This window comes from Hyalella azteca, unplaced genomic scaffold, assembly GCF_000764305.2.
Source record: "Hyalella azteca isolate HAZT.00-mixed unplaced genomic scaffold, Hazt_2.0.2 contig4415, whole genome shotgun sequence".
Classification (NCBI taxonomy): domain Eukaryota; kingdom Metazoa; phylum Arthropoda; class Malacostraca; order Amphipoda; family Hyalellidae; genus Hyalella; species Hyalella azteca.
The window spans coordinates 109,044-130,138 of NW_025934632.1; the positions used below are offsets into that span (position 1 = coordinate 109,044).

The 21,095-nt window shown below is 36.0% G+C and overlaps 4 protein-coding genes across 5 annotated transcripts; 2 read left to right on the forward strand and 2 right to left on the reverse strand.

Moving 5' to 3' along the window:
• Window positions 1-3,875: 3,875 nt before the first annotated feature.
• Window positions 3,876-6,411, forward strand: LOC108680128. Of its 2 annotated transcripts, none has more exons than XM_018168900.2 (2): window positions 3,876-4,447; window positions 6,129-6,411. In XM_018168900.2, the coding sequence occupies exons 1-2, from the start codon at window positions 4,113-4,115 to the stop codon at window positions 6,196-6,198; spliced, it is 405 nt and encodes a 134-aa protein (XP_018024389.1). In that variant the 5' UTR covers window positions 3,876-4,112; the 3' UTR covers window positions 6,199-6,411. The 2 variants fall into 2 exon arrangements, with proteins under 2 accessions (XP_018024389.1, XP_047735971.1); XM_047880015.1 differs by having other exon boundaries at window positions 6,134-6,411.
• Window positions 6,412-7,660: 1,249 nt separating this feature from the next.
• LOC108680130 lies at window positions 7,661-10,481 on the forward strand. The gene is made up of 3 exons (XM_018168901.2): window positions 7,661-7,823; window positions 8,780-9,095; window positions 10,108-10,481. The coding sequence occupies exons 2-3, from the start codon at window positions 8,782-8,784 to the stop codon at window positions 10,169-10,171; spliced, it is 378 nt and encodes a 125-aa protein (XP_018024390.1). The 5' UTR covers window positions 7,661-7,823; window positions 8,780-8,781; the 3' UTR covers window positions 10,172-10,481.
• Window positions 10,482-11,680: 1,199 nt separating this feature from the next.
• Window positions 11,681-14,426, reverse strand: LOC108680131. Its single transcript, XM_018168902.2, has 3 exons — window positions 13,978-14,426; window positions 12,785-13,208; window positions 11,681-12,250 (listed from the first exon to the last, which is right to left on the reverse strand). The coding sequence occupies exons 2-3, from the start codon at window positions 13,186-13,188 to the stop codon at window positions 12,079-12,081; spliced, it is 576 nt and encodes a 191-aa protein (XP_018024391.1). The 5' UTR covers window positions 13,189-13,208; window positions 13,978-14,426; the 3' UTR covers window positions 11,681-12,078.
• Window positions 14,427-14,520: 94 nt separating this feature from the next.
• Window positions 14,521-18,518, reverse strand: LOC125177722. The gene is made up of 2 exons (XM_047880016.1): window positions 17,079-18,518; window positions 14,521-16,805 (listed from the first exon to the last, which is right to left on the reverse strand). The coding sequence occupies exons 1-2, from the start codon at window positions 18,068-18,070 to the stop codon at window positions 16,748-16,750; spliced, it is 1,050 nt and encodes a 349-aa protein (XP_047735972.1). The 5' UTR covers window positions 18,071-18,518; the 3' UTR covers window positions 14,521-16,747.
• Between the last annotated feature and the right edge of the window lie 2,577 nt (window positions 18,519-21,095).

A 21,095-nucleotide genomic window follows, 5' to 3' on the forward strand; every position in this document is an offset into this window, starting at 1 on the left:
CGAGCAATCGGGTTAATTTAACCGACGCGTTGTACGGCTACCTACCGAGCTGGTGGCCGCGGCTGGTCAGATCTCAGCTCGCCCCATGGCACTGCGTCAAGACTGCGCTGCCACCTGTACTGCAGAAGGTGGGTGTCGAGGTTATTGCATTGTTTTAAGACCGTATTTATTTATATCTTATAGTAGTATGATAATATACTTCAGAAGGTGGGTGTTGAGATTATTGCATTGTTTTAAGACCGTATTTATTTATATCTTATAGTAGTATGATAACATACTTCAGAAGGTGGGTGTTGAAAATATTACATTGTTTTTAGTATACTATTTATTTATATGTTATATTAAAATGATAACATACTTCAAAAGGTGGGTGTCGAAATTATTACATTGTTTTTAGTATATTATTTATTTATATGTTATATTAATATGATAACATACTTCAGAAGGTGGGTGTCGAAATATCACATTGTTGTTAGTATAGTATTTATTTATACCTTATATTAATACGATAGCATCCTTCAGAAGGTGGGTGTCGAGATATTACATTGTTTTCAGTACCGTATTTATTTATATCTTATTTTTATATGATAGCATCCTTCAGAAGGTTTGTTTTGAAATATTCTATCTTTTCTAGTATTTTTTTGTAATTTCTTCATTATATTAATGCGAACTAAAAGCAATACACTAAGCAGAAAAAATCAGTCGAAGTATTGCAACGTCTATTATTAATTCTTTATATCTGACAGCGCCACCTCAATTAAAGTTTACGCTTTATTTCAATAATCCATCAAACTTTTTCTATTGTCAACCTTGTTGACAATCGAAAATTTGACCTTGTTGATAATTTTGTCGTGGCGCACACGCTGCTTCTGTCACCACGCAGCGCCCACTGCATAAAAGCGTTTTGTACCTTATAATGTTCTGTAGTACAGGAAGGGTAAAAAAGACAAAATAAAAATAAATTTAATAATTCATAAACATTACCATATATTAAATTTGTGTGGGCTACTTTTTATGAAAAGAGTAAAAATAGGTAACTTAATTCTGTCGCTTGCTCGGGAGCTCATTGCTTTGCCACGAATTTATGTTAGTTTGTGTTTTGAAATGTAAGATGCAATTGATGTAAGTTTTCATAACCTTTCTTTTTCAATTTAGTATATGCAAAGTTACTTAAATTTGCATGAAAATTACCTTTCGTGGAAACCAAAAATCGAATGAAAATTCTTGGAGATATCGATAGGTTAAATCATTTATAAAGTAATCATAGCATAAACTTGCATCAGACTTTGGGGCTAATCTCTCATTCAGATCTCTTTCTAACGAATTGAAGTTGCCTTACTATACTTTTTCCATCAAGATGTAAATCTGAATCGTTAACTTATTTCATCCGAGTTGACAATCACTTAATTGTTCCAACTCAAATATACTCGAAACTAAAACTTATCAGAATATACATAAGTACATAAGTATTCTCAACTTTGCCTTTAAATATAATTTATCTAATAATACAACTATTTTTCCCTGTTTAATAATATAGAGGCCAGATTCATAATATCAGTTTATGAATTAATTATTTATTAAACAATTAGTATGAATTGATCAATTTTAATTAATATGTGCACTAACCAATTTTTCTCTCGCGCAGCTCGTAGACGTGCAGTTCGAGTGCCCACAATGTCACCGCAACCGCGTGTTTCAAGAGCTCGGCTTCACGGAAAGAATCAGCAACACTTATATTACTGTCGCTTTAATATTGATTCATCTCTTTTATCTATTCATTCATTTATTTGACTCGCTACCAAACATCCATTACTTCAGTCAAATGTTTATTCATTTGATAGTAGAAATTTTGGAAACTATTGTCGGTGCTTTTTTAAATGCGTAAATAGACCGATTACCGTCTCAGTGTATAAAGTTTTTTATCAATTCAGTCTCGCTATGTTATGTACATCAATAACATTAGGTTTACTTCTGTTCATACATTTATACGCTCACGAATTCATTCATTCATTCAAGCATCCACTCATTCATTTATAAATACGCTCACTCGTTAATTCATGCGCACATTCATCCAATCTTACGCTTGCTCATTCGCCCATGCTTTATTCTAGTTAAAAATTTTTAACATGATCCATTTCACACTGTTTGATCATCCATTTTTAATGTTCTTTTCTTTGTGAAATTTTTGTATCCGTCTCTTGTCAATTGACGTTTGTTTATTCTTTTAGTAATATCTCTTTTGAACTCTTTTAAGACTCGTTTAATGAGTATCTGTTAACGTCGCATTAACGTGCTACAACTCGAAGCCAAATGGTTTTTGTTGCTTCGATGCCATGAAAAATTGTTAAGTAGTAATTCAACGATTTAGGATTATTTTTAAATAGACGATAGGGTGATGAATAAGATACCCAAGAATTAGTTATAAAAAATCGAATTATTTAACGGACAGAATCATTTTGTGAAAAAAAAAATTATGACACTCATCCCATTCAAATGGGTATTTTTTCAGTAAAATGTTTCGAACTTTTTGTTATCTACTGTAATGAATAAAAAAAATAAAATTACAATAAAATGTGTTTATTTTAACCTTATCGATGACTGTCGCAATCTGAGTCGCAGTCGTAGATGACTGCATATCGCGAAGAATTTTCTGTAATTCCATCAATTACGCTGTAACTTGACTTAGAAAATTAATTTCATTAGAAATGTCATTCTAGAAAATCTTGACTACCATGCGAAATGTCTTGAATGTATAGAATTATGTCAGATGTTTAATGATCAATTAATGTATTGAATTTGCACAACGGAACAAATCGAAAGCTGCAGAAACAGTTGTAAAAATAAGTGTTACAAAATTTTACTAAATCCCATTGCTAGGAAATAAAAAAAGAGAGTACATAAATGAGAGTAAATGTAATTTTTTCTTAATGCATAGACATCTAACTAATTACGCAGCATGAAGTAAGCTGGTCCTTTCTTTTTAATAACAGTATTATTGAATTGAATTATTTATTGGACGAGGATCTGACTTTTAAATGGAAAATATTAGCTGTCATTTGGGTGTCAACCGATCTCCATTTTACTGCATTTGTCAGGCACCACAATAGCTGCGTCTGGATTGCAGTCCTACGTTATTTAAAAGTTAAATCGCCCTCCATCCTGAGGAATTCGGACGTCATGCAAGCACCTGTAAACATCGATGAAAATCACAGATAAAAATATTCAGTGGCGATATTGAAACTGTCATGAATTTTATTAAAAAATGATGTAGGAGAGGCATGAAAAATACTTGGAAATTTAACAAAAAATCAGGGTATGGCGAACACTTATAGAGAATTACATGCGTTTACGACTATATGTAGGCGAACAGCACTTCGCGCAATTGGCTACGAATACTATAGTTCAGCAACGAGGTTTCTTCAATGACTATCTGATACTTTTTTAATTTTTAAAAATCAACATTTTTCATATGACAGCGAACGAAAATGATGATGTGGATTTTGATTATTTGCACTGATGAAATCTATTCGATGGACGTGGAACCGATAGTTGAAATAAAATAACGTCATGCAATCAAATAAAGTGGTTGAAAACACAACAAGTGAATACTAAAGGTCCTGCAAATGTTTATTTATATCTACGTGAATGAATACCAGATACGATATTATTACAAAGAACTTTCAGTACAAATTTATACAATTATATCACACATGAACATAGCCACAAAAATTATTTTTCAAAAGGAAAATATAATGATAACTGATAATATAAATGACATGATCATTTCGACACACACGGTCATGAAAAATTTGTAAAAAAAAATTTATTTTGATTCCGCATGAACGCCATTGCGCCATCCAGCAACATCCGACCGCCTGTGCTGTGGTGTTTGCATCGCTATGCATGAAACTCCGGAAATATGGTTGTTTGCATATAAATTTGATGCATGGCAGAAGCGCTTACAAATGTGATAAACATTAAAGAAGAATAAAATATTCTCCAACTGATTTTTAGGCTGTGTTTTCTCCAAGTTGAAAGTTTCTCCGTGTATTCGCAAAGTGATTTGAACTTTTAATTTACGCACAGCTGCATAAAATCAAAACAAGTTCATAATGGCGGCCATTCCTCCTCTAACGTCGATGATGATTCCTGTCCTGAGCGCCCTGGAGGCATGGTTGGCCCCGGGTCTCGGCCCATACGTAGGGCTTCTCCAGACCATCAGGACCGTCTTGCAAATGTTTGCAGGTCTCATATTATCTTTTCAAGGAGTTGATTTAATCACTTACTCCATACCAGGCATGACGGGCACCCGTACCAACCTAATTCAGGTGCTTTACGACAACCTGCCCGCGTGGTGGACCAGAATTACGATGTCCCCAGTCCTCACGCAGGTGCCAGCCGCTCCGCAACGTGATCCTTCAGGACTCTTCCACCCGTCCTTCTCGAGGTGACATACCAAAATGAACCATGCTATTTAAATTAGTTTGAGCATCATATTTGTGTTTGAAGACTTGATGTCTTGTGTGATATTCAGTACTGACATTCAATCCGCCGAAATTAAAAGACAGGATGGTGTTTGCCGATCGTCACGACCTATGCGAAGTTCAGTTTTACTGTATTTCATCGTGGATGTAATTCGTTGCGTGCCGATTGCTCACTGGCATAATGCCAAGCGCTCTCAATGGATTAAACCACAATTAAAATTTAGCTTTGCACAAATTACAAAAAAAATTTATAGGCAATTATCTTGTTAGGCAATCAGGTTCATAGTTAAATCTACTATGTGAGCAATTATTCTGGTGTAAATGCTGCTTTAGTTAGTTTAAATGTTTAGAAAATTTTAGTCAGACTTGCCTATTTGGTATATACATTTATATAATGCAACCATCATGCCATACTGAGGTGAATCGATAAATTGAGAAACCTAACCCGACCGTGTAGCAGGCAACCGAGTAGATGGTAACTTCGTCTAACCCCAAGACACTACGGCTGTCATCGCATATAATCACCGTGGCGAAAGGATGTCTAAATATTTTATACTATGTAGAAGATAGTATTTAAAATAATGTATATAATATATTACAGTTGGCGTTGGAGGCCTGTTTTGTCGCCGATTCTCGCAGTGTTCGTAACTTTCTAGCAGAAAGTCGCAAAACTGCTAATTTAACCAGGGCCTATACTTTAAAAAAAAAAGTTAAGAGATCGTAAGTTCATCAGCCAATCATTGACGGCCTTTCAAGCCACTCTTTTAAAAACAGTTAAGAGATCGTAAGTTCATCAGCCAATCATTGACGGCCTTTCAAGCAAAATCCACCAATCATAGGCAAGAAAATAGAGCGTATGTACTTACGTTCACTTAGCGAATTTTGAAAGTATGGCTCCAGATCTTTCAGAGCGCGTTGTCGGCTTACTTAACTATTCCCTGCAGAGGAACTACATTCATTGTTCGGACAGAAGCTGTAGATATAACAGAAAATCTTTGTCACACTTTATTCCTTATCAATTAGTTGATAATTGCTCCAGTCAGACACCACAATCAATTAATTATACAAGAACAAGGATCAGTTTCGTGTGATGATCACCGTGTAGGCTGCTTGACGTGTAGGCTGCATATTGTGTAGGCTACTATTAGGAGTTTAGGACAAATTAGATGATCTAAAATTGGAAGAACTTGGAGTTGATAGACGTGATTGAACAGTCGCATAAATTTTCGAAGTGAAATGAAGTAAGAAAAAAAAAAACGCCGAGCGTACTATTCGTTGTCAAAATTTAGTACTATGCTCAATGGTACCGGACGGAAATTTTACCTTAAGAAAAATTTTGACATGGTAAATATTCTGTGGATATCCAGTCCAAACTTGATATAAACTATGCATATTTAATCTACCTGAATATATTCACTTTATATTCGATTTAAAAAAAAATTAGCTTCTACAGTCATTTTAAAATTTACTTTCTTAATTTTTAGTAAAATTAAGAGTAAATTTTAAATTAATCAATTAAATTAAATTAAATTAATTTTCAGTAAAATTTACTTTCCAAAATTTTGCTGTTGTTGGAGAATTATTAAACTGGGATTTATACTAAATTTTCGATTATTTAATTAATTTCGTTAATTTTTTGGGCAGTTCAGTGTCGTTCACATCCAGCGTCCTCAAGGCCATCGACGATGCTCATATGCGATACGCAAACTCTTAGAAAAATATATAACATTTCGGCCTCATTTTTATGTGTGGAATCCTATAGGTACTTTGAATTACTGCATTCATTTTCCTTTTGAATAATATTAAACTTAGAATACATATTTTAGGCTAGCATTAGAAACGTGACGGCTGGCATGTAAATATTTACGGCTGGCATGTGAGTATTTACGGCTGGCATGTAAGTATTTACGGCTGTCATGTAAGTATTTACGGCTGAAGTATTTACGGCTGGCATGTAAATATTTACGGCTGGCATGTGAGTATTTACGGCTGGCATGTAAATATTTACGGCTGGCATGTGAGTATTTACGGCTGGCATGTAAGTATTTACGGCTGGCATGTGAGTATTTACGGCTGGCATCTAAGCAGTTGTACAGCAAACGTGTTTCCGAGACAATAATGAGAGAATTCGTATAAACCACGGCAAAATGCATTATTTAATGAATGTATAAATGATGTGTGAGCGTCAAAATTTTTAATTTCTACATATATTCTTATAGCCGGTATAAGGTCGTCAATTAGTGTGTAAGTTAATTGTTGCCATAACATAATAAATTAATTTGTGTCCATTATTTCATCGTTGTGAAGCTTGTTGAATGCCTGATCATTCTTTGCTCGAATTTTGAATCCACTGAATAAGTGCATAAATTTTTGATGCAGCATTTAAAAAAACGTATCACTTGGTTCTATAAACTATAGTATTTTTATTCAAAATTTTAGTCAATATTGATACGTTAATTCACTAATCATGGTCCAATACATCCTGCAATATGAAAGTTCCTTTTTCAATATTCAGTATTACATTTTAACGGGATCCATTAGATCGTGAATTTTCTAAGTGACACATTAAGTCGAATTGAATGCAGTTTGCTGGATTAGATTAAGTAATAATTATGCAGATAAATGTTTTAGTTTTAACGAGCGTTGCTTCCCAGCTTGTAGATTACCATATCATAATTTTTTATTAGAACGTTCTTTGGAACGAATTCTGTAAAAGAACGTTCTTGGTGGACGTTTAAAACAGCCAGAAAAGCTGACAAAATCTTGATGTATCCTAAATATTCATTGCATTCAAAATGTAAGCGATGTAATGTTTTTTATCTCGCGTTTGACTGAATGAAATAAAGTTTGTAATTCAATTCTTAGCAATAGTTGCAATTGAATCCATCACGTACTAGTGGCAGTAGTCAAACCCCGGCCCACATGCCATTTACATTAGTTCACGAACGGCATCTGAGCATCTCTTTGATGATACTGTACCAGCTGGACAAACTGAACTTGCTCGATAGATCAAGATGCTATGCTTATCTCAAGTACTCGAGTAATTTTTATCATAATGTAGACAATTTAATGAGTTAAATTTAGGATAAATGATATAGCGATATCTTCTCGGGATCAAGCGTCAAGGCTATGAGGTCGTGCGCCGGGCGCGACTATATAAGGCACCTCTGGACTCGAACTTGACCTCATTTGCTGACTGTGTTCGTCGAGAGAGGTTCGCTCCTTGTCACTCCCCCCAGACACTTCAGAAAAAAAATTATCTCATCGAGAAGCCCCGTGATCCATCAATCGGTTCTGTTGGGTCTGATTCTCTTGTCGTAGATAATCTGAAAGGATACGGTAAGTGGTGACAAATAACTCGCACTCACTGAACGAATATTTTGAAATTAAAACAGATATTATTGAGAATTTTTATTGGGTAACTGCTCATGTAAAGTAATTTTAACAGACAAATTATCAAGAGGCCTATGAAAATTCCAATATTTTCGTAGCGCATGCAATGGAGTTCTATTTAAGTGAATGAATGAAGATCCGTTGTTTATTATTTCTGGAACATAATCTTGCTTCAATTTACCAAAACTATAAGGGCGCACGGGATTAAAAAAAACAAATTTGCGCATTTAATTTAATAGCAAAATAAAGATTTGAATCAATCGGTTTCAATTTTTCTTAAATAAAGTATGTGAAATAAATAACATCACTTGGTTTTGACCAGCTCTCGGTTAGGAAGATGCTTACCGAAATCCTAACCAATTTAAAAAGTTTCGCTATATTTTTTTGTGCGACATTCTTCCGTAAATTTAGCGATGTCACTCGGAACGCTATGGCAAAACTTTCAGATTTTTTCAATCAGGTGGAAGGCTTCTTGTCGTGTAATGATGAACATTTTATTCAAACTAGAAAATAACTTAATTTTGACAAGGAGTGTAAACACAAACATTTATGCCCTTCTGAATTATTTTTCTGTGAAAAAATCTCGTTCGTGGCTTGCAAAATTCTTTGTGAAGATTAATTCGAAAATCTCAAAGCAAATAACTTGTACTTCGTATAGTATTCATTAGAAAACATTAGGGCATAATTCCTCTTATCTTCAATCAGAAAAACTCGAGTAACAAGGGCCCTAAATGCACTGTCGAATATCGGCAAATATCAAATAAAATTTTTAGTCCCACCGGGAATATTTGTACCACCTTCAAAGTACTAATCAATCTATAATAGTTCACTATTTGCGTTCTTTGTTCTTACACATACAATGTAGATAAATTTTTAAGAGAAACGTAACTCTTTCTTCTCAGTCATGGGGGTAGAGGCGATCACTAACTCGACTGATGCGATCCTCACGAACTTGGAGTCGGGGATCCAGCAATTCGCGGTCGACCCTCTCGCTGCCATCAAAGCCATCGACTTCCAGACCGTGGCTCTGGTAGGCGTTGGGATCCTCTTTGTGGTCTTCTTGGTGGATTTGATCGCTTATATCTTCGCTCTTTATAAGGGAAACGAGGAAGAGTTCACGCCATACAGCAGAAGCATTGCGGTTATGGCGGCCGATGCTTGGGACAACAGACGACACAATGAAATTGCCCACTATTATGATCCCTACGTCAGGTCCAGGTGAGACTGCGTGAAAAAATTATATTTTATTTATATATACGATACCTATGTCAGATACAGATGAGAATATGTTAAAAAAATTATTTATATTACTTATAGGATCCTTTAGGATCCTTATATATACAATACCTATGTCAATTAAAGATGAGAATACGTTTAAAAAAATTATTTATATTACTGTTGGGATCCTTATACGTCAGGTCCAGGTGAGACTACGTGAAAAAATTATATTTTATTTATATATACGATACCTATGTCAAATACAGATGAGAATATGTTTAAAAAATTATTTATATTACTTTTAGGATCCTTATTACTTTAGGATCCTTTAGGATCCTTATATATACAATACCTATGTCAGATACAGATGAGAATACGTTAAAAAAATTATTTATATTACTATTATGATCCTTATACGTCAGGTCCAGGTGAGACTACGTGAAAAGATTAAATTTTATTTATATATACGATACCTATGCTGGATCCAGAAGAAAATACGTTGAAAAATAATTTATTTTCTTATACGATCCCTATACGTCAGGTTCAGGTGAGACGAGGTAAAAAAATGAACTTTTATTTATTTTTACGATACCTATGTCAGATTCAGTTGGGAATACGTTAAAAAAATATTTGTCTTACTTCTACGATCCCTATACGTCAGGTCCAGGTGAGACTACGTAAAAAATCTTATGAAGCATTCGAAACACTATAGGTTCCAGTACAAAAAAGTGGGATTTAGGGTGAAAAATTCTCTCCATCCATCGCTCGCTCAAAATTACATTTACACAATTCTGAAGTCAATCGAAAACTTTTCGCCATAGCCAACTTCAAATAAATCAATACTTTCTTCCAATAATGGTTTCCATCATGATGAAAACCGAATAAATTTTATTAAATCGTAGAATTGCTGTGAATAAACTCAATTATTTTAGGGCATAGATTCTCTTTGTTGAATCTTGTATCTTTTGTTACTGAAAATGTATTTATACGAAAAAATTAATTTATTGAACAGATCCCTGGAAAATGTCACCCCCGTCCTGGACGCGATCTCCAGGGCCATCAAAATGTGGACGTGATGGAGGAACTGTGAATGTGTGGACCAGCATCATTTGTTGATTCTAAGTTTTCCTTATGATTTAAAAGTTGACGATGAGCTAACATTGTCATAATTGATATTTAAAACCTCGAAGTCACATAAATAAATTAAATTTCAGCGTTTTTGAAATATTTTCGAAATTTATTATCGTTCTTAAATGATAACATTTGTTGGAAGTTTGCTTATCTCACTTAATAAATTCGAATATGCATGAGAGGGCATTACGTAAACAGTATCCGAATATTGTAAGATAAGCTAAGTGATAAATAATCTTAATTATATTAAGTTTTCCTGTTCGTTTCTTTCTCCTCAAAATATCCAGCGATGATTATGTTCCTAGAACTATTAAAGCAAGGTCCCTTATGATATAATCACAATAATTATAATAATACAAACCTTTCCAAGCGCGAAAGTAAACAAAAATATTATTACGAAGTTCGTTAATCATCGCTATATAAGTTTGTTCCATAGATGGAATGTTTTACTGTTTATCCTTCTTGCATTTTGAGCTACAGGCGCAAATTCTGCTAGCTAATTAACAAACGCATCATGTAATAAATGTTTTGTCTGTTGAACGAAATGGATAGAGTATAGACTATTTACGAGCCAATGACAGCGATGAAAATCTGGTATTCTCTGAAAAAATGACTCGCATGTGTAGCGTTTTCTTGCAAACAATAAAATAGGTACCAATACTCACAAGGCTTTCTAATACAGTATATCATGTACCCAACTTGAGCTTTCAAGTCAAGGACGATCTCCGGTAGACGTACAAAGACTTTCGGCAGGCAAAGACCCTCCGGGCAATTCTTGTCCTTGGCCTAGAAACTTGGGCGCTCACACCCGGACGCCCGCAGGGCGAGACCTGACCGGTTACCATGAGAGGCGAGACCTGACCGGTTACCATGAGAATTTGATTTTTAGTGGTAATTGAAAACAATTGCAGTAATATTTTTTGATTAGTCGGAAAACGCTAAAGCTGCTACTAGTATGAACGTAGTTTTGATACAAATGATAAATGACACTGATGATACGTAATCGCATCATGATGAATTGACCTCAGGTTATAGGTGGCAACAAGTAAATGTAAGGGAAAAAACACACCAATAAGAAAAATATAAATTTGAAATTTTTATTTACATTGAACTACATCATTTTTAACAATCAACGACCAGGTATATCTTTGTTCGGGTGAAAACATGCAGTATCAAATAATTTCAAATGTTTTAGCGCTGTATTAAAAAACAATATGGAACACCACCATGTACCCTACATGTACAAACAACACGACAATAATAAAAAACTGTTAGGCTCTACCCTGCATTTGGTGCGTAATTTCATTTAAAATACATGTGATTTATGCACGAGCTGACTTTCTATAGGTTCACGCTGAAACTGAACTTGCTGATAACGCAATAACGATTTTTTTCTAATTTACCTCATGTGATTGCTGCTCCTTTTCAACTAAAAAAAATTCCGCAGTGATGCGATCAGTTAAAATAAAAAAGAATATGTAACTGGAAATGAAGAAAATTTCAGAACCAGAACCATAGTTAATTTCTTTATACATACAATCATTCGTGCATTATACAAAATCTAAAATAAACTTAACTCAAACTTAAAAAAAATGCGCATAAATTTCGTAATTTTTTCCTTTTGTTCACTCGCACTTTTTCGACTGCAAACCGTCTTCAATTCGATGTTTATAAATTTTCATGTAACTACCAGGTATCAGTATAACACTTTTTGCCAGACATCAGCATTACTCCTACTGCCAGGTATCAGCATTACTCATACTACTAGGTATCAGCATTACTCCTACTGCCAGGTATCAGCATTACTCCTACTGCCAGGTATCAGCATTACTCCTACTGCCAGGTATCAGCATTACTCTTTAAACACAAAATCCTGTTTGTTTTGCGTCTTCTTAGTACGCGGTTTAGCTTGAGCTGCCGCGACAGTGGATGAATTAGACTTGAGTTTCTCAGCGGGTTCTTCTTCCCACTTCTTGACAGCGTCTGCGATGACGTCGATGATTTCTGTCAAGGGCTCGAGTGATCTGGACAGAAAGAATTTTTGTGAAGCAGAATTATGTACAGCAAATGACGCAGCACATCTAGGTAATAACAAAGAAGAAGTGCACAGGTAGTTTGAAGACCAAAAATATCCGATAGAGAAGTACTTTGTTTAATATATTTATTTAGCTTTCTACAAGAAGATAAATAGCCATTTTATTTAATAACTGTGTAATTTCAAGCAAGAAACAAAATTTTTACGTAAAAAATTTAAAATTGGCATCGACTGCATTTTGATTTCGAAATGATAGACAAGTTAATTGCTAACAATATAATATAATAATATTACAGAAAATTAAATCATATTAGGTAAAGGAGAAGAATCTGAAATTTCAGTTTGTACAAAAAATCACATGCTTTAAAACTAGAAACTAGGTTATGTTCAACAAATAATTTAGAAGTTTACTCCCATGAGTTCTTTAACTGCGTTAGAACTGCAGCCTTTATGCGACAAAATGCCCTCAAAAATTAATAATACACACAAAAAACACTTTCATTTTACCAAAATACTAACTAACCTTCCCTTGAGGTAAGGATTGAGTCCTGAGAAAATGGTCTTCCTCTCCCAGAGCTCAGAGGCAAGACTAGCCATCCTCCTGCCATAGGGGCTGTAGGAGTCGGTCTGGTTCCTGTACACTGCGAAGATGTACGCGATGAAGTCATAGATGACGACACCTATGACGAGGGCGAGACCAAGCGTTCCGACGAGGTTCAGGGTGTAGGTGTTGGGGGACAAGACAGGGGCAGGTGCTGTATGGTATCCACCGCTGTGAGTACTCGCTATAGGGTGAGGGTAGGAAGTGCGTTGCAGAAGTGCGTCTGAGGACGCGGCCTGTTGTGGGTCTCCAGCAGAAGGCGACATCGAGAGGGCGTTGGGAAGCTGCGCCTGAGGGTGCATGTTGGCTCGTGGTGACGCAGGCATGTCGAGGTCTTCTGTAGCTGCTGAAATGCGGAGAATTGATTAATATGCAAATATTTGTTTCATAGCTGTTGATATGTGGAGAATTTATTAATATGCAAACATTTGTTTAACTACTTTTTTAGTACAATTGTAATTAAATCGAAAGATGGTTTAGTTAGCAAATAGTTATAAAACTCATTTTCCCGAACAAATGTGATTTAAATTCAAAAGAATGTCTTATTTACAATTTAAGCTAATGAAAGCATTAACAAGCTGTAATTGGCAGCGAACTTTTTGACATGGTACGTAGAGTTCTTATTGGAATGTTTTATATATAAGAAATATATATGAATGTATGAAATAAATGAAAATTATAAGTGAGGAACAAGTGAATTTAAGATGAAATACGGCCATGAGCATCCCATACGAACACAGCAAATCATTAGCGCTGAAATATGTATTAATTGTTCTAAATGAGAAAATCGAAAGAAATTATTAAGTTGAAATCTGCAGCAAAAAAAAATAATATTTTTAAAATTTAAAGCATACGATGCTAAAACAGAACCAGCTGTTGTGAATTGCGCAGCTCTATGTTTCATAATATTATTTTTCACTTTCTTGTCAGACTTGATAGTATTTTTTTAAATATTCAAAGTGTATAGGCATGGGATGCACATTATTTGCACTATGCATATCTTGCAAAAAATCGTATTGCAAAAAAAATCTGTATATAAATAAAAGATTCTTACATTGTTATACATTCAGACATAACTTTATTCACTATTACCGAAATATCGATGCAATACTCACATTCAGCTCAAAATTTCTTATCTAATCACTTGACGCTACACGAGCGTAGCTGTGTTGTGTGTGTCACGGAAGCTTGCGATCATTTACGAAGAATCACGGTACACGCAAGGCTTTATTGGCCCCCTGTCACCAAATGCGAAAAGCTTCTGTTTTGCCTCGACGCTCCTGAAATGCGTTCACTTTTGCAGCGACAAATGAACTGGAAACTTGAAAGAAATGAGGAAGCTGCGCAGCATCGCACTCACGGGCTGTGAGTCTGTGCTCGGTAACGGTGGATGAGTTTTACGGGTTGTGATATAACGCAAAATGCGTTACGCAGGCAATAAACTGGCAGATTTTAGCGGTGATTTTTGTAAAAGCCAAGCTTATTTTATTGCTTTACTCTGATTATAGTAGACAATGATAGGTGTATGAAACAAATGCTTGAATTCCCGTTAAATGTTGACGAAGGTAAATAAATGTTGAGACTCAAATCGCGATTATTTTATATCGAAATATCTGGATGAATTTCAATTGAAAAATTATAATTGAAATAATTCATGGAGGCACTTTGATAAATATCCTTAACATTTATATAAATTTCAATTGAACGTTGTTTTGTCGGTGGCCAGATTACGACTGGAGAATTACGACGATTAGATTGGAGTAGTGAAATAAAGTTTTTAATTTATGAATATTTGAGTATGTACTTAAATATGAAGCAGGACATCGAACAAAGTTAAAAGAGGGCAGTGCAAAATCCTAAGCTAAATTAATATAATTTTCACATGGCGCGGGATGGAGGGAAATAGATTTATATTAAAAACCCAGAAACTTTCACCGAACATGGAACAATGTTGAGCAGTGACAGCAACTTTCGGATAGATCGCTCAATGAACGTCCCTGACAGAAAGCATCGCCTTACATCAGCTGCTCGAAAGGCTGAGAAAGAGGAAAAAAATTCCGAGCCACGCTAGAAAAAATACGATACGCTTGAAAATTTGCAAAGTCTATGTCGTCGTCGATGCATTCATTGATACATTCACTAAGAGTGAAGGGATTCACGAATCGTTCGTTCGTTTTTAGTGACCTCCAATAACGAAAATTGAATAAATCCTGCACAAAATCTTTATAAGCTGAGATTTAACATTTTATTTAATAGAATTTCAGAAGTTGGAAAGTCGCATGTTGGAAGATAGAAGTTTGAATAGTTCAAACAAATTAATTAAGGACACACGTTTATTTATTGAGACATAGATAAATAACAAAGCTTTTTCGAATCAGGATTTGACATCAAAACATTGCAAAGTTTGGTGTTACGTTTAAAGCCTTTACGCTCTGAAATTTGTTCTGCCAAACAAACTTCATAAACCATAAGGCACTTGATATAATAAAATCACAAAAAAGTCTACTGGGCGCGAACGCCAAACTGGTCTTTTATTGTGAATTTAAGTACATGAAAATTAATAAGCCAGCTTCTACAATTAATCGAAAACAGCTTTTCGATTAGTAAATTAATAAACAGCTTAAGAAATTTATTATTTTTAATACAATTTTTATCAATACATTTATTACTGCAAAATAATTTATCCAACACCTACTCAATTAAATAGCGAGCATCTAGTGGGCCAGAGGCTCGTAGTATTGTACGTAACTTTATACGTCATTATACTTCACAATACGTAACACTATAAGTAGCATTCTACATCATCACAAGCACAATACGCAACGTCATACGACACTATACGCGACACTATACGTGACACTATACGTAAAGCTGTACGGCACTATACTTAAAACTATACGTCACTATATACGTCAAGTGACACTATACGTGAAGCTGTACAGCACTATACGTAAAGCTGTACGGCACTATACTTAAAACTATACGTCACTATACGTAAAACTCTACGTCACTATCCATAACACCATACGTAAAATTATACGTCACTATCCGTACCAATATACGCGACACTATACGTCACTCTACGTGACACTATATGTTATTATTGATGTATTCCTAACCCCAATGATGCCAGACGCATAATTTTACAAATGCAAGAAGCAGCCTCGAGTTTCGTCGAAAAATTGTATCTGTGAACGAGGTATTGAAACTGTTTACATATATTGACAATTTTTCTTTATTTAAAAAAGAAGTTCTGAGCCAAAGTAAGCCAATTCAACAACTGAATTTACAATGAAAAATTGTGGAGTACAACAATTTTCCTAGATCGGCTATAGGATTTTTCCTTGTAGTCCCGGCAAAAAAAATTGAAGGCCATATTACATAAACAAGAGACAGAGTGGAATTTGGGGCATCATTGCCCCCAAGCCACAAGTGAAAGCTCGGCAGGAGTAGCCCGAGGCTGAGTCGAGTCCGGCTAGGCTGATCCGGCGAGAGTCGTAATCGTAAACCAACTCCGGAATCAGAGAGAGAAAAAAAAGGAACGATTTTCTCGCCGAACAGAGCAATGGGCCATCATACTGTCTTTATTTAAATTTTTATTTTTATAAAAATATTAACCTGGAAAATTCATTGAATTAATGCTGCAGAACGCCTCAATGTCACGCGAATCTACTTTGATGTCCAATGAAAAATTCTCAGGCATTAATTGGTATTCGCCTTGATATTTTATTCTGCGTTTCGAATGTGTCTACGCAAAAATTCAGTATGATCAAATTATTTTGAAGTTCATTTAAGCAATAAGTTAAATACAGAGAAGCAATTTGTATTACAAAATAATTGGCGCAAGCCCATGTTTTTCATCAGGTAGGTTCGCGATGCGCCCAGTCATTCCCACCGCGCTGCGTTCCTCAGGAGATTTCGATATTCCCCGAAGAGGAAATTTCTGAAAATAAAAGAAAAACTATTACGGCTGATGAATATTGCCAAGCAAAAGTAAATGTAAAATATTTAATTTAAAATTTGTACTAGTAGGGTTTGTAGTAAAGAACTTAGTGAAGATTACCTCCGATTTAAATATTTAATGTTTCGAGACCTCGCAACAGAATCACAATAAACATTGATTGACGTTTCATTTTTAAACGGCTCCTAGATTTATTTAAATATAATAATTAAAATATTAGGTTTTTTTACACCAACCACCTTATCTGGGGCTTACTTGGAGTAGAGGTGCGCATTGCTGAGGCTGCAATCCCGGCTGTTTTGACGACTCAAGTCCCAAAAAGCGTCTATGTCAAAGCCCCTGGTGAGCGGCACGTCGAAATACATTGAGTACATCGCCACTACCGTGTTGTACAACATAAGCAGCCCAGAAACAAGTATAGTAAATAGACCTCCAGTAAAACAGTCTATCCAAAACACGAATGAAGTTGCAGTGTACCCGAAATACGACAGGATGTTGTTCATCACCGAAACGAAACTGACGTATTCGATCGGCGGTTCGGTGACAAAGTAGACTGACTCTAGGACGTTAGACGAAGACACGGTCGTGACATGAGAGGAATTGGCTAGTTCAGTCAAGTTTGATGATAGATTTTTTTCCAAAAACAAATCTGACGACACTTCAAAATTATGTTCAATGTTGCTTTCAGTTTCGAGGTTTAGAATATCGTCTATTACACTTGGTTCACCCGCTTCCGTCAGCAATGTAGATGTTTGGTGCAAATCAACATTGACAGTTGATGAAAAAGTCGGATTTGTATAGTTACTTTGTTGTTGCTTCTTGTAGTTGGGATTCACTTGACCATAACTATTGTAAAGCACTTGAAAATTGTCAATATCTGTCAACTGATCATCTTCCGAATTCACTGCAACATCGTTGTTAGTTTCAGGGTCAGAATTACTTGGATGATGTCTAATAAAATCGTACACATTCTGAACGACTTCTTTGGCAGTGTTGGAATTGTCGCTGATCAGTTTGAGAACGTCTGTCTCTTCAGTTTCGGAATTCGTCCCATTGCGGGATACAAGAAGCATCGAATGAGTTCTTTCTGCGGGCGGAACGAAGTTTTCTTCGAGTCTTTGTAGAAGGAAGAGACTTAAATCATCATTATGAAATCGGTTGTTATTAATTTCTGGCGTCGCATACAAGCTTGTCCATCCCAAATCGGAGGCATTCGAACTCAACAAAGCCAGAGATGACATCGCCATGATTTTCAGTTGATCGCAAGTCCATAGATTAAATTTACTGAAAAATGTACGGTTTTTTTATTCAAACGACGACAGAAATGAAACGACGACAGAAATTTTTCAAGCATCACACTTCTAATTTGTTGGTATACGCTAAATAACATTTATTTCCAGCCAGAAGCACGCTCCACAATGCTTGTCGACATAAGTATGAATAATTATCACTGTCACAAAAAATTTGTCACGAATTAACCTCGTTATTGAACAAACTAAAAAAAATCTTGTGACAAAATTACCCGGTGTAATACATCAGTCACTCTAGCAAGGCTTAATATTCAGGGTAATAATACTTCGATTATAGCAGTTCTAGAGCAATAAGTTACGTCACCGCTGCCGCCGCTCTAATGACCCGCTGTGCCTGCTTACGCGTCGGTTTGGATGCTACAGAGCGAAGTGTCTGCAAGGCCAGCTTGTCTGCGGAACTCTCAAGAAACCGCTCCAGGGGCTTAATATCTTACACGAATGTAGGGTCAGGCGAGCTTGGAAAAGAAAAAAACATCTTTCATGAAGTGCTGATGCACTTGAAGCTCATATTTTTAAAATAGAAACTGTATGTATAGATTGTAGATCATCATCAAGTTTTTTTAATTTTCGGACTCTGCTAGTACATCCACGTGACCCACCTGCTCTGTATTTCGGACGGAGCCATTTCAGCAGATTATTATTATTATTATTAACAATGTTGCCAGATGGGCCTTTTTCAGGCCAAATTTCGCAAATGTGGCCTTTTTTGAAATGCATTGGCCTGAAAATTTTCATTTGGCCTTTTTGTCCGTTTTGGGCCTTTTTTATGCAAAATGTAACTCTCGGCATTTTTTTTATGATAATTTGGTCCTTCAATTTTATCCAAGACGAGTGCACCCAAATTCAGTTTTGCCGAAGACGAGTATACTCAAATTTTGACACGAAACTGTGTCAACACTTCGGTTAAGGTGGCAACACTAGCGAGTGCCGCCTAATCTGGGCAACACTTTGGTTGAACCATGGGACTATATCCAATTGCCGACTCGTAATAATTAAGAACCATGGACGGCAGAGCTGACAGAGCGTATAATCGAGTATAGTTTTCACTTCTAAAGAGCAGTACATTTAGCACTATTTTTTGAGATTACAGCGCAGCTTCTCGATATATTCAGCCTTCTGGTGTGAGTCACTTCAAAATATCACTTTGAACAAATAAATTTTATTTCCTATACAAGTAATGATAGGCAATATATTATTTTTCTGCGTATTCAAAAGTTGTGATAAATTTATAGGATTGACTTTTCATATTTATATTAGTCTTGCAAGGACCACATCATCTCTATACCGCAGAAATGAGTTTAAATTTTTTCATCTTCCGAGTATAAATATTCTACCGTCAATGCCAACATGTCAAAAACTTCGCCACATGGGTCGCCTGCCGAAGACCATTACTGCCCTGGATGTAATGAGCCATCATGATTCCTGCCTTCCGGAACGTAGCCTTCATCACTTCAAGCCGTCCGTATAATCTAGGCCGTGGGTCGAACCAGCCCTCAGTCGAACGGCCACTTGTCGGAAGACGATAAATTTTGGAACAGAACTATGCTATCTGAAACCTAACCTCAGATGCGGTGAACGTAAAATTACGTAATTTAACGATGCCCAGAAGTCAGATTCGATCCGCGGCCCGGTGGTGCACGGCAGGTTCTATGCGAGGCCGGAGGAAGACAAAGCCGAGTGGTTCACGGCTGATTGGTGGATGTCCGGAGATATCCAAGGCGTTCGATTCAGGGCTTATTGGTGCACAAAATTGGTGGTGCACGGCTGCGCTCCCCGCCACATCACTTATGTCGCCTACCATTTTACCATCTATTTTGTTAGCAAAATATCAAAACTGAGCCCAAACTCTCTAACTCGAACGAAAAGCTTTATGGTTGTTAGGTGGCAATTGAATCCTAAATATCATGTAATATACGGTTTTATTTACGGTCGGCGAGTAACTTGCAATTCGCTGCTGGCTGGCGGCTTATGTAGCATTAACGGTAATTCAGCTCTTACACGTGATGAAATTGGTGTATTTTTTGCTGTCTGAAAGCCTTGAGAGTAAATGCATGCACTGCAAATGGTTAGAACTACCTTAAATTTAAAAATTTTCTATTCATTTCAAATGGGGCCTTTTCGGGCCTTTTTTGAGAGTCAAATTTGGCCTTTTTCTCTTGGCTCCATCTGGCAAGTGGCAACCCTGCAGCAGAACGCGTATAGCAAGTCCAGCCACCGACAACGCGGCTAAATTCGCCACAGCACTTATGTGGCCGGCCTTCAAAATAAAAGCGATTTGTTTTGTTAGCAAAACTGAGTCCAAAGTTTCTACCTAGCAAGATCATAATACTTTAATAGTTATATTAGTTAGTCCTCTTTAGTAGTTAATTATATGATGATCAAACCGTACAAATCGTAATTCTGTACAGTATTACGCGGTTCTTATTGACGAGCGGCGAGTTACGTGCAGTAGTTCCAGAGTGGCGACTAGCGGCACTAACGCCAGGTAGTTTGTGATGATAATCAATCGTCTTAATCCCGTTGAACGGATACATCAGCTGTCATCCGTTGCTGAACTTCCAGTAACGTGAGTTAGTGACTGGCCTATTTCTTCAGTGCCGACATTTCTATTCTATTCTAAGATCACCTCTTTGTCAACCGATTCCTAGAGCCGGCATCGATGTTATTCGAATCTAACTTCAAGTAGCGAGTGTAGACGAAAATTTTGCGCGATGGGTCAAAATTTGATACAGAATGAAAGTGATCCTGGACAACTTTCATTTTACACCATGAAACTGCAAGCTTTTTCCATTTCTAAGAAACTTGATACAAACAGATGGTTTGAAAATTCTGGTTTCAACATTTTGTTAAGAGATGAATATTTTCCAAATTATGGCTAAATAATTTTCAATTCAATACGTAGAGCTAAATCAGAAATTTCAGGCCAAAAAATATTTGTTGCACAGGATATGAAAACGCAAAA